Source organism: Apus apus, chromosome 1, assembly GCF_020740795.1.
Source record: "Apus apus isolate bApuApu2 chromosome 1, bApuApu2.pri.cur, whole genome shotgun sequence".
Taxonomy (NCBI): Eukaryota; Metazoa; Chordata; class Aves; order Apodiformes; family Apodidae; genus Apus; species Apus apus.
The window spans coordinates 9,103,732-9,118,172 of NC_067282.1; the positions used below are offsets into that span (position 1 = coordinate 9,103,732).

General features: G+C 39.6%; 1 protein-coding gene across 3 annotated transcripts in view; it reads right to left on the reverse strand.

The window, feature by feature from the left end:
• Positions 1-14,441, reverse strand: part of NOX4 (NADPH oxidase 4) — a 117,861-nt gene that overhangs the window by 89,651 nt on the left and 13,769 nt on the right. For 2 of the 3 annotated variants that reach the window (XR_007889618.1, XM_051620763.1), the window contains exons 3-8: positions 13,707-13,817; positions 12,604-12,688; positions 11,650-11,747; positions 9,636-9,663; positions 6,472-6,544; positions 2,581-2,661 (exon numbers count right to left, since the gene is read on the reverse strand). Coding sequence is in view for 2 of the 3 variants with exons in the window: in XM_051620763.1 (XP_051476723.1) it covers positions 2,581-2,661; positions 6,472-6,544; positions 9,636-9,663; positions 11,650-11,747; positions 12,604-12,688; positions 13,707-13,817 (476 nt within the window). In the remaining variant the exon portion in view is untranslated. The remainder of the gene's footprint in view (positions 1-2,580; positions 2,662-6,471; positions 6,545-9,635; positions 9,664-11,649; positions 11,748-12,603; positions 12,689-13,706; positions 13,818-14,441) is intronic. The other variant, XM_051620778.1, reaches the window with a different exon arrangement.

Sequence of the window (14,441 nt, forward strand, 5' to 3'; positions counted from 1 at the left end):
AAATATTTGAAAGTCACATTCCAAGAAGTACAAGAGCAACACAAGTCTATAAGAATAACTACCTGTAAGATTCTCCTCTCCCTTAGGGTAGGGAAGAAAGAACAAACCAATAATATAAGACAGATAATCATGTCACTTTACAAACTGCTGAGAAGAGGAAACTATAAGAACAGAACTATAATAATTTGAATGAAAACAAGCATCAAGAATACTGTGGAAATACTTGAAAGGAGAGACTCCCAAGACAGGTAAATCATCACCCACTCTGCCTGCATGGTCCAGCCACAGGAAATGTCTTGTTCTTTGGAGTGACTGGCCATGTGTCTGCAAGTTCTGGTGCCCTCAGCACAAGAAGGATATAGACCTGCTGGAGAGGGTCCAGAGAAGGGCCACCAAGATGATCAAAGGCCTGGAGCACCTCTGCTATGAAGACAGGCTGAGAGAGTTGGGGCTGTTCAGCATAGAGAAGAGAAGGCTCCAGGGAGACCTTAGAGCACCTTCCAGTACTTGAAGGGGGCCTACAGGAAAGCTGGGGAGGGGCTTTCATCAGAGAAGACAGTGATAGGACAAGGGGTAATGGTTTTAAACTGAGAGAGGGGAGATGTAGGCTAGATATTAGGAAGAAATTCTTCATCATGAGGGTGGTGAGGAACTGGGGTGGGTTGCCCAGAGAGGTTGTTGATGCCCCATCCCTGGAGGTTTTTAGGGCCAGGCTGGACAAGGTTTTGTGCAACCTGATCTAGTGGTAGGGTTCCCTGCTCATGGCAGGGGGGTTGGAACTTGTTAATCTTTAAGGTCCCTTCCAACCTTAATGATTCTATGATTATATGCAATCTCTAAGACATGCCTAAGCATGGCTATCTAAGTATCCTTTATTCTCAGAAGAGATCATCTAATCAATACCACTATTAGAGCCCAGAAATCAATCCAGCTCGCTTGAGTGTAGATCTCTGTAGTAGCAGGATGGCTGAAGAGTTCTTGAAGCTCCACTGACTGCATTTATTAGAACTCATTAGACTATAATGGGAGAAAGACATTTGGAAAACATGTAGAGACCTACATTTAGGCACCTTACACTTGAACTGCCTCCCACTCTCCATGACTCATTACTCTCCCACGTTTAACTGACAGTTATTTTAGATTAGCACTGAATGACTCTCCAATTCAGTACTCAGGAGGCTGTGTACAAGAAGATGCCTGTTTAATGGGTGGTGCATTCCTGCAGCCTTGGTTTGTAAACCTCTCCAACTAGACTTCTACCTTCACAGAAGGGCAGCATAGTTAGGAAGACAATGGGCAAAGGATAACACAGTGAAGGAGATGTATTAAACTGGACATGGCAAATACTCTGAAGGCAATCACTGGAACAGATTGACTTCGGAGGTTAGAGGATTGCAGTCACCAGATGTTTTCAAGAAGTTTGACAAACACCTGTCAAGAATAATTTAGTCAAAGTTCATCCTGCCCCAGGACAAGGAAGAATAGGTTAGATTTATCCTCCCCAGGTATGAACACAGCTATGCCACAGGAAAAAAAAAACTAACAACAAAACAACACAGACCAAACCCACAGAGAACTGTAATTGTGTCCTGGACTTTCAGTTGTTTTGAGTTCATTATTTCAACTCACTAGATCTCAAGCTGCATTTGTTTTTTTCACATATTCCTATGGTGATCTTGCTAAGCCTAATTACCTTTCCCTGTTTACTTCAAGCAGAGGTGCTCAGTGTCACACAGACATCCTAACACTCCATGTTTCAGTAGGTGTTTGATTACATGGAGAAATAAACTTCATCTAAATACACCTTATCTTCCTTATACCAATCTCTACACCTACATCCACAGAGGAAACTTTAGAGATGTTAATGGACCAGGTTTTCTCAGAGCATAACTTGTGGATGCCACTTTACCTTTTGGCAGAGCTGGCCTTGTTTGTGCCAGATACAGACCTGGCCATCAGCTTCATGACACATGCACACTCATCTCATATTGGTGAAAACAAGAATAATTAAAAAATTTTGTATCATAGCAGTGAGAAAGAGATAGAGAAAAGCTGTTCCTTCCCCCTCCTTAGGATTCAAAAAGGAAACGAGAGAGGAAAGAGAAAGGGATGAGCAACTTTGCTTCACATTCTCTTCTGAGCAGCCAGGTGAGAGGGGGCAGAAAAGGAACAATAATGTGCACTTGCAGCACAGAAAACAAACTATATCCTGAGCTGCATCAGAAGCTTGACCAGCAGGTCAAGGAAGGTGATTCTTCCCCTCTAGTCTGCTCTTGTAAGACCCCACCTGGAGTACTGTGTCAGCCCTGGGACTTCCAACATTACTAATAGAAACTGGCAAAATGAATAAGGAATAAACTTGAAAGTGAAGAAGTTTGTGATAGCTGGCTGTAGGAACATACAATTCACCAAGCTAGAGTCTGAACTTCATTTTAACAATAACCTGTTGAAAAACTGAAGAGGAGAGCACCTTATCAGGAAGTTGGCCCACTGTGCATAAGTGAGCTTGGGAGAGGCAGCAATCAAGTGCTCTTTCTGGTTGTGCTTCAGGAAAAGGGACAGTATTTTCCATTTACTTACCCAGAAACATGCAGCATCAGCAGCATATAGAAGACAAAGAAAAGGTTGTGTGTATACCAGAAGATGTCATAGTTTGAAACCCTGAAAAGAATAAACCACGGTTCAATGCTGTTCCACTCAGATGGAATCACTGCTAATCAAAAGCAGATCTGTGCACACAGAACATCATTATACATCACGTAGTCATGTAGAACAAAGCCCAGTATGTATTCCTACAGGCACACTGTACTTGCAAGTAATTAAGTGTTGAGAAGAACAGGTGACTGGCACAGAAGTGAAAAGCTGAGAAAGAGAGATAAAGGACACAGAAGTATGGAGCCAACTAAACAGCTCTTGCTAAATTAGAAGGCTTCACTCCTTTCACAGGTCCTAGTTAGTCCCTATTAGATCCTGACAGCTAGAATAGTTTTTCATCCTCCAGGCTCAAAACTCAGCCTCTTTACAGTGAGTGCCTCCATGTGTGCTCCCTGCCCCAATGTGTCACTGCAGGTACAACATGCAAACAGGTGGTGTAGACAGCAGCAGAAGGGCTGGTGGGAAAGGTCAAAGCAACATGTGAGGATATGGTGCGGAAGGACATATCAGGGGAAAGGGAACTAGAGCAGGAAGGCAACACGAGGACAGGTAGGAGAAATTCTGGGGCAGGAAGCCACACCCAGTGGAGGTCTAGGACTGATGGTCTTACGAGGAACAGGAAGATTACCACTGGGAGGATCAGAAGAGGTGAAGAGGAAAGAGGACTTCCTTTCAGCAGCAATTTGTTAGGTAAATAAAAAGAACCAAGACCAAAAAAAAATACTCATCTGGAACTGTTTTCTATTAAGCTTGTTTGTTTTTTCTTGAGTAAAACAGTCACCAAAAAACAACAATAACCATGGATAAGAAAATATTGTACTTCATAGCACACAAATACACCTCTCACACTACACAGCATGGTAGGAGAGTCTCTCCCAAAACCAAAGAACTTACCCCATTCATAAGCCAAAACAATTATTAAATAAAAAATGTTAACTCTGAGAACATAGTTTAAGAAGCTATTCCTTCACCATAGCTAACATCTTTCAGAATTTTTTCCCCTCCTATGGACTTTTACACATGCAGCATCTGTAAGGAGTTCTAGGAGTAAACAGCAGTAAGATGAAAGTAAAGGATGATGGTGTGGGGAGTGGAAGGACAATGAGAAGGCACAAAGAGAGTAACATTTACCCCCAGGCCTGAAATAGGTCTTGAAGCTCTCGTTTAAACTGGTATCTTGCTACAATACCAGAAGCTGAATTCATTTTTTATTAGATCTTGAGCACCAATTTTTCAAATTTTCAGTGATGGAAACTCAATCCCACCTTCTGACATGTTGTTTTCAACAACTAGGTATTATTACTGATTAAAAACACTGTACACTACTTGTCTGAATACATCTAAATGTCAGCTTCCAAACAATTCCTGCAGACACCTCCACAATAAAATCCCAGTTCCTCACATGTATCAAGTTCCCCTAAATGTAATCAAGTCCTCTTGACTTCATCTCCTTAAACTAAAGGGATGGAGATCCTTGAACCTGTTACCATGAAGCATATTTTCCAGCATTTTAATAATTATATATTTCTTATTTGTATTTCATCTTACACTGTGTGTCCTACAGACACATACAAAATTCCGACAGTTTGGAAAAGGACAATATAGGTGGTAGTTAGAAGATTAAACTGAAGACTGGAATATTTGGTTATAAAAAGAGAGGGCATGGCAGCAGCTTCTATTTTTATGTTCCTTTAAAAATATGATTCCCACAGTCACTAGTAGTTGTGTTCAGTGGAAATACTCTTGAACAACACTCATTTGGAAGTTAGCAGAAATGTCAACACTTATTCACAGGATTTACCGTCTTTTCTAATAAATTCATAACCCTTCCAATAAACAACTACTGAACAAAAAACATTGGTCTAAATCTCAGGTATGACAAAGCAAAAATTTAGAAAATTGTTTCAAGCAATACTCACTTTCCCTCTTTAAAACATCAGCAGCTAATTCAATCCTCCTAATACTTATTCCCACAGTTCATTGAACAAGTAAGGGCACAAAAATAGCAGAATAACCATGCATAGGAAAATTTCAAGAACATATGAAGGAAGAAATTACTAAGCAGCTCAGTGTGCAAGAGCAGATTAGGGCTGAAATCCAAGAGAGTGTAATACTGTCTGAAATACTTCTTTAAAAGCCCACTCTCTGATAGGCAGTGAACATTTACAATTAATTTTCCTAAGACCATAGCATGAGCTTAGCCATCTTATGGCATGTGAGAAATCACAGGGAAAGAGAAAGATGGACACGGAAGCTTGTTTCCTCAGCAAAACACATTATAAAGACAAACTTGATCCATACGCCTGAGGGAGAAGCCAGCATAAAATTTCTAAATAAAATTATTGCTAGAGTAACAGGAGAAGTAGATGATCTCTTAAGGGCTTTGATTCTGCTGGCTAGATGGCAGAAAGACAGGAAAGGATTTGCACTTAAAAGTAATTGAAGAAGGAAATATTCAGCGTGTAACTTGGAAAGATGGAAACCTTGTTGCATGAATTGCACAATTATTAATTCCAATAATATGTTTGCAAACAAATATATTTTCCTAAGTTTCCCAATTATTCATACATGCTGGGGTTTTTTTGTGTGTTGTTTTTTTGTTTTTGTTTTTTTTTTCTAATTTATCATGGCCTTGGAGAAAACAGGACTTTGTTCTGGCTCGGTGCAGCCGAGTGAAGTAATTGTTTCATTTTTCCATCTTCCCAAAACTGGCTTTTTTTTGCAAGTAGAGCCATCTGTGTGGACTATGGAATGTGAAGCCATGTCTGACACCTTGTGCAGCAGTCTTATCCTGTACTTCTGTAGCCTACAGCTCCTCACAGAGGTCTCAATCCTGGAATTATCTTTGTCTACAAAACATGCACCAGTATTTGTTGAACTTCTTGTCTTGAATCAGCACCTGATAACATTGCTACTCAGGAAAGACAGATTAGTTAAACAAAGTTGAAAACCATGTGTCTCACTCACATTGGAGGAATGCCATTTAAGTTTGAAGATATGGAATTAAAATATCTTTCAGCACTTGCTGAATCAAGATGATGTATTCACACAATCAGTCTTTGAATTCAGAGACTGCTATAAAAATCAAGGTGTTTTTTATATGCTTCAACTGCAGAATCCAAGCCTTGAAAAAGCTACAACATTGGGCTAGATGCTGCAAGGTTCTGGCCATTCAAGTGTACTATAATGTGTTCCATAATGTTGGTACAGAACGTGAACCAACTGGAGGACTAAACTCTCAGAAATTAAGCAAATACTCTCAGCACATATCTACATTAAAAAGAATATTACCTGACAACCAGAAGCAAAGCTTTAAAATGCAACATTCTACTTAAGTAGCACGGTTCTGTTTCTGTTTGCTTCACTGCTGGTTTATTTTTATTGCCTTTTATTTTTACAGTTTGCTGTTACAATTAATGGATGAAAATAATTAAGATAAAGACATTAACTTGTTTTACTTCCAGTGGAACTAATTCATGCATTGGAGAGAACTTTCCATATGCTTAGTTTACTGCCTTTCTGTACAAACAGGAAAAAAGAAGCTTTCGAATTTTTAAAGGTCTAGACTTTTAACCAAGCACATTCCCCAAACAAGACTTTTCTCTTAAGGCAATTTAATCAGGATTTGTAATTTTTTTAATACTAAATTCACTGTGCAAATGTACCTGTAAGCTACTAAAAAAGAAAACTTGTATTTTAAACACACTTAAATACATCTTGCCTCATATTACTTTTGCTCTTCATTCTCTCAAATTAGTATGAGAATATGATTACTCAAATGGCATTTTTCAGCATAATGATCAGATTATGTCTTACCTGATAGCATATGTAGAAGCTGTACACATCAGGAATAATACTACCACCATAATGACTCCAGTCAGACCTGGAACTAAAACAGACATAAGATGACTTGCATTTGAACTGTGAAGAGGTGTACTTGTTTTCTGTGACCTTTTAAGAAAGGTATATAAATCATGATTCAATCAAATCCTTGCATGTGTTTATATCTTGAAGACAAATCATGTATCAAACTACATACGAAAGAAGAACTGTTGTGCTCCTTCCCACCTCCCCAGAGAAAACTGCTCTTTTCCTTGCATTTCACTATGTATCTCTCCTTTCCCATTAGTATTTGCTCCTGTAATCTTTTGCTCAAGACATTTGTCTCTAAGCAGGTAATCAAGAACAAACCCCATCTCTATTTATTTGTAAGACTAACTATGCAAGTTTCTACATGTCATTTTTATTCCAAACCCTAAACTCTGTTAAACACAACAATTAAAAATCTGGTCAGGGACAGAATTTCAAGCAAATCAATTTCTATGCAAGCTGTCACTACAATTGTTTGCCAACCCATTTAATCCTGGAATGAGGAAGAGTCTGAAATTACTCTCCATGGCATTCTGTTGTGCCTAAGATTGTTGCCCGTAAAACAAGGTCTGTGAGAGTGATCTACAGCCTGTATTTGAGAAGGCAAGGCTAAAAACACTAAGGATTGGGCTCATCTGCTCGAATTCAAACTTCTATACTAGACCTAGTCTATTTGGGTTCCTTTTTAAGTCAAAGGAGATTATTTCTACAGCATGATTCATCTCATCCTAAAGCAGAATCCTGTACATGAAGTACAGTAAACCATCATAGATTGGAAAAATCCCAACCAAAGTTACCACTTTTTCTCAGCACCTTATCTTCAAAATTGCCATACCAGGAATTAAGAATCTGAATTGAGAACCTAAAATGAATGAAGCATTACATCAAAACATTTTACTTCTCAAAGAATATAAGTTTTTAAGCATAGTTCTAGGTCAATCTAAAATCCATGTGTTTGGGTTTAAATAAAATCAGTCAGCACAAAGCTGAAGAAATGCTGTTTTAGTGTCAGAATATAAGCATCTCAACCTTCTTTCCTGAACGTAAATGGCAAAACCACAGATTTTAATGGTCTGGGATCTTTTACAGAAACACATTCTAATGATAAGAAGAAGCTAATTTTTAAAATAAATTATTGTGATTTAGACTCTTTAGTCCTAAAGATACAATTTTATACTATTTTTGTATAAGTTTCTCAATATCCACTTGCTGAAAAGTTTGATGCCCCAAATCTGATATATCTCAAATCACTCCTCAGTTTCACAAACTGTAGGAATAATCCTAGGTTTTATGATCAATGGAAGTTCTGTCATGAACTGCATGAGAAATAATTTCATACCTTCCTGGAAAGGTGCCAATTAAAGCAGTTGCAATAAAAAAAAAATGCAGTCCTTCCATTGCCTCCTTCTTAATCTAATCTGATAAATAGTGAGCTATCCATCTCCCCTGACATAAGCACTTCCAGTCCAATTGCAGGACAGTGCTACAGGGCTTGATCCAGCTTCCTACACTGTCGCTCAAGCCACAGGTCACATTTTACATCCAGTTTTTCAATTCTCCATCAAACTGCAAACATGAAATCACTCACAACCTTGCCCCAATTATTGATGCATTTTTAAGTGTTCTCCCTCCTCCCTGTCCTCCTCTCTCTTTCCCTCTACTAGCTGATCTTTAATACAGGCTCCTCCCACAGCTATCCTCACACCCTTGTGCAAGGAGGTTCTTTCCTGGACTGATCTGAAAAGCCATCACACTATAAATCCTTCCAACTCCGTATTCCTTCTCTTCACTGTGTTAAAAATTCAGATGATAAATCTAGTTCTGAACTATGTGGAAAGAGACAATTTCTTTGCATTTTTACACAGCTCCCAGTGCAGCAAAAACTTGGACCCTATCCGGGCCCTCCCACAGCACAAATAAATGTTAATTACCAGTTGTTACAATGAGCAGGGATCTGAGTGATTTAAATTTAAGATGACTTGGAATCACTGCTTTTTGCAACAATGTGCTCAAACTTTTGAAAATGCAGTGTCTTCCTGGCTGTCAGAAGGTAAAAGGATTTTTACCTTTTAGGTCCTCTGCTTAACTAGAGAGGTCTCAAGGTGTCCCTAGAAGCCAGGAGAGTACTTGATGGGGCCTCTACACTGGTTCTTCACCCCAAGTCTTTCTCCTGCATCCAAGATAATATACATAATCCTTAGCTACTTGTTCTGATTCTCAATCCCCATTTTTAACACCCTCCTCCATCAGTTACCCTGTTTCAAGCCTCCATCACTGATTCACTAACTACACCAGTTACCCAACATGATTCCAGTTTGCATTAACTTGTACTCCCCCTTCTATCATTTCATTTTATTACTTTCTCTCCTCTATAAGGATCTAAACCTTGTTTAGGGTTTTTGGAAAGCCCCTTCCCACAGGCTGTCAATTCTAGTAAATATATTGGGATTGACCAGTCCAGAACCACTTTTAATGCTGTCCAGATTAATTTATTTGGGCCTTGCCCTAAATGCTGCCAAATTTGGATACTTCTATTTGATTTAAATTAAAGAGATTACCTCAAAAAGGACCTTTACCTGCTTGTGAAGCACTACAGCTCAGCCTTGTGCCCACCCCTGCATACCCAAACATTGCTTCCTTCTGAATTCCTGCACCAAAAAGGTCTTCACTTTTTTATTCTTTATGAGTGCTGAAGCCTCAGCCTCATTCCCACATGACAGGTTAGTTGGCTCTGAAGTCAAACCAACCCTTAAATAAACCAGGTGGAGCAAGAAGATCTCTTTTTTGTTGTGTTTCTTTTTCTAGTAACTGGATCATTTAGGAATTTGGTTTTAATATTATGCAGCACCTCTGTTTGAAACTGATGATTTTCCACTGACTCATTTGTATAACAGCTTTGAAGATGCTGCTCATCCTACCACAGGGCTTATGCAACTCCTTCTTCCTGACTATTGGATAAGCAAATCCAGGTTATATTAACACAAATAACACATCTCAGCCTCACTCAGATACAACAAATGGAGCATACAAACACGGGATCAAAACCTTTTGCCTGGAGATTGATGATGAGAAGCAACAAACTTTGTCCTTCAGTTTTGCAACAGACTTACCAGTAGCAAAAAGCAGTTTCCTCGGGTCCTGAAAAACAGGCAAAAAAACCCCTCAAGACACAAGATTTTATATCCATATGAATAATACAGTAAGTAGCTCTTAAAGCTCATGCCCTCAATGGTATAATAAATCTTACACTTGGATGCAGGAACAGATTTGGTAGCAGTTTACATTTACTGCAATTCCACATAAATTAAGCCTTTAACCTTTGCGTTCGCCTAGTAAGACAATTCTGATCTGTTATGAAAAACTGGGATCCAGATAATTTTACAGATAATTATTTTTGAGAGCATAACTTTATGCAGTTACCTCATACCTTTGGGAGGACAGAGGGAAGCAGAAGAGAGGGAGATTTTGAATTTAAATGAAAGACCTGTGGTGAGCATTTTACTGCAGTTACATCACCAAGAGATTTGCAGTGGATTCCAGTGAAGCAGCACTGAACACAAAGGAGATGACAATACAAGGCCAGATGTTGTTGTGTCCTTCACCACATGTGAATGGAAGTGGGGATTTAACAACCTTGCAGGAAACTGCCTCATTTTCCCTGAGTCCTATGCTTTATGAGCTTTTGTCTTTGCCACTGAGAAAAAGCTTTTTTTTTGTTTAATCTTGCAGTTAAATGCCATGAGGGGAGATGTGCAGTTTTCATACAGGTCAGGAAAAATGAAGTGACCCTCTCCATGACCTTGTTTGCATCCAAACATGCACACCCATGTACAGAAGATGACAGGAGCATCCAGACTGCTCACTGCAGTTAAAAAAACAGGTTCATGAGCTACTAGGGTACCTAAAATCCATGAGGTTCTTATAATAGAAAAGTTCCTAAAAACTTGTTATTATCTCAATTTTCTATTACAAAATTCTTAAGGCTGCTTAGTACAGGCTGCCATGCACACCCTGGCAGGTTAGTGCCTGAGGCAAGCGCCTGCTAATGCTCCTGATGAGGCTAAATCTGTTAGAGCACTCCCAAGACATGCAGACACTTGAGTTCAATCCAGAACCTCAGCACAATAGCTGGTGTTGGCATGTCTGTCTGCCATAGAATAGCTCGGTGATTAGATCATTCACCCAGGGAGTGGAAGACCTTGGTTGTTGGTCCTTATGAGCCTGGGCTGAGTCAAGCGCTTCTTTTCCAGGAAAGGACGCAGCTGGGATAGGGTCATTCTAAATGTTTCCTAATGAAGCTGGTAGAAAAGAAATGCAGACTTGAGACTAGAATTAATAGAAACAAGAGAAAACTTGACTGTAGCTCAGAGAAAAAAAAGAGTCCTGAACTCTGGTCTTACTCCTAAAATCTGCAAACATCTTTTCAGCACCAAATGCACAGGCAAGCACCTGGAGGAGGGACTAGAGACTGTGGTATGTCTTTAAGAGATCTGCACCACAGTCAGAAGTCATGCAATGTGTGCTCTAAGGAGAAATCAGCTTTCAGCCCAGTTCATGCAGATAACTAAGTACACTCTTAGCATAGATACTACAGTTTCCAGTGCAGTTTGAAATGCAAACTCACTCTCAAATCTCCCTGTCCTCAAATCCACAGTGTCACATGGCACTATATGCTAAGTATTGGAATAGGAGAATGTATTTTATCAAAACAGCAGCAGGCCCACCCAAGGAACAGAGAGAAGAGGAAGAATAGACTATCTCAGTTGAAAGGGACCTACAAAAATCTTCAAGTCCAACCGCCTGACCAATTCAGAGCTAAAGTTAAAGCATGTCATAGATAAGCAGAACCGGACACAAGAATAAAGGACTTGATGACAGCATTCTCCTCATAATGCAATAGGTCTAAATCTGGCTGGCTTAAACACAGTACTTAAAAAATACACATTTTGTCCAGAGAAAGAAATAAAATCCACACCAACCCACATGACAGTGAGTTATCAATAGACAAAATCAGCAGCACTGTACAGATCACAGGGCAGATCACACAATGGATTTGGATATGTAAATAATCACATACTTAAATTATATACTTAAAGGCAAAATATAAAAGGGCATCTGGCTTACCTCACCGCGATAGTTTGCTGCATTTAGTGCCAGAAAATCTTCACTGTAATTCTCAGAGAAGTTAAGAGCGTTCACCAGATGAGCAGCAACATGTAAGACTGAAAAAAACAGTAAAGCTGAGATCTATAAACAAGAGGTAGGTGTTCCCCTGAAGTAAAGAAAAGTGGCTACCCAGATGTCAAGCTGTAATCACACCACCTGCATGAGATGTATCAGGGACTAAGGAATCATTTTTCTAAAGTAAATCAGGTTATAGATATTCATGGCAGAAAGATGTGTTTTAAGGGTTTTTTTTAACACTACAGCAATTGTTTCCACACTGCAATGCTTCAGCTGGGAGACAGCATTCAAAGGTGTCCATCAAAGAGTGTATTGCCTCCACTGCTCCCTTTTCTGCAGACAAGCCTGTAGCATTCTGCTTCTTCACTTTCAAAAGTCACTTATAATGCCAGATTTTGACCTGATCTCATAAACCTGCTCTTTCTGGAACTGAAATTTTAAGGAAAGGTTCTGTAGTAGAACGTACACCCATGTGTTTGAAGGAAAGTTTTAAACTGGAACATAGGAGGTTCCACGTAAACATCAGAAAAAACTTCTTTCCTGTGAGACTGACAGAGCCCTGGAACAGGCTGCCCAGAGAGGTTGTGGAGTCTCCTTCGCTGGAGACATTCAAACCCCGCCTGGACACGTTCCTGTGTGATGTGCTCTGGGTGATCCTGCTCTGGCAGGGGGGTTGGACTAGATGATCTTTCAAAGTCCCTTCCAAACCCTAAGATTCTGTGATTCTGTGTGAAAAATAAACCAAAACCCACACACATCTGAGAAAGCATTCACAATTTAGAACAGGGAAGCAGAGAGCAAGACTACCCCCAAATGTATTACAGAAGAAAAACCACAAAATACGCTTTAATGTGTTTCCCAAACGAGCTGTTGCTCAGCACAATAAGATCTCACCTGAAAAGATGCATATTGTAACACCGCACGTCACATGGAAAGTTTTACTTTTATCTAGCAGCCTTCTGGTTTTCTTGCTGGCAACCTAATAAGAAAAGAATTCAAGCAATACCTCTTCTAAAACAAAGCAAAGAAAAACGATACTAACAGTGACAGAGGTGAATCAGTAGCAACTAAAGCTTAAAAGATTTAACATCCTTTCAAGCACAGTACCTAACCAAAAAAACTACAGGATTATGTCATTGAGCCAGTTATGAGGACTTAATGAAGAAATTATTTGGATCTGTATTGCATAGATGTCAAGGGCACATAAAGCATTGCCCATTCTTGCTTTAAAATTTAGGAATTCCTGCACTAACTGTTGTGCTGTCACTGACTAGTGAGCAGGATCAGAGGGAAAGAGATCTGTTTATATTTGCAAACATATATGCATCTATAGGCATCAAATCTTACAGACACTCTCAGATGATGAACAGAACTCGTAGGTTCAATTTGCAACTATCCAGGAAACACAGATGTTTGTCAAAAGTTTTACTTCTGTCAAAGCAACTGGTGAATCATAAACAAGCTACACTATTGTCTATTGAATATTGGTACAAAAACAAACTCTCTTAGCATTGGCAGAACTTCTGTTTCTTCCATGATAACAAATATATCAGGTTGAGTATTTTTATTTTAAGTTCAATCATCTCCACTAGAACATTCTGGTCATGCAGAGACAAAGTTCTTTCTGCTCAGTTGAATTCTACTAGGAAGCAGTAAAGACGACACTGATGTCTTTTATATTAAAGTTGGGAAAGAAGACAACTTTGTCTGGTTACAATTCCACAGCAATGCTCCATCCTTCAAAAACCTATTGAATAAACCTTCCTCACCACAAGTCCAAGCAAACCAGACAATGCCAGCCTAGGCATTGTCTTCAAAGACTCATGAATCTAGGCTGAGAATGTCTGGTACTTGCACCATGCAAGCACACGCAGCATAATAAAAAGGGATATAAACAGGGATTTTTTTTATTTATTTTTTTTTTCCTATTAGTTTTAGACTATAGAGAGACCAGGGCTCCTTCTCAGCTGCTGCTGCATCCTGAGGACAGTACTTACCTTCTGAGAGCCCCGGAGGAAGGCCAAGAGAACACGGCACATTGGTAGAAGGACCAGGCAGCAATTGAGATTGAGGACAGATGCTGAAGCTCTGCTAACGCACAATCCTAGCTGAACAAATATAGCAAGAGTTAGATTACAAGTAGAAAAGGTGCTGTAATGGTTCAGGTGTTAGTATTCCACCTCCTTTTCATCACTGTGAATCCGAACGGTTCCCGTGCTCTCATGACTCAGAGTAGTAGAGTTTCATGAGGTTTTACATGTACTGGAAACACCACTGTACATACAGCATGCTATCCTCTTCTCCAAGGGAAACACCTCACAGCTTTGCATTAAAAAATAATCCAAAAATAATTTTGTCAGCAATAATGACAACTTTCTACTAAAAGAACCAGTATTCTCAGTGGTGCTCAAAGTGATATGGAATAAAACCTGAGACAACAATAAGCATCACCTAAGAAACTACCTGAAAGCTTTAACAGATGTATCAAATGGGAAAGAGGGATAAACACTACAAGGACACTATGTGAGGGACCAGCCCTCCAGACCTACTTTTGGGAAATGGTATCGAAACCCCATTGTAGCCCCTGCTCATATGCATCCCAATAGGCCTGCATAGGCCTCGGGCCTGCAGAGATGAGACAGCGATTGAGATAATGACAATGATAAGGGGCGGATGGGGCAGGTCCACTCCAGCTGCTCACATATGTTTGGCTCAATCACACGTACTCATTG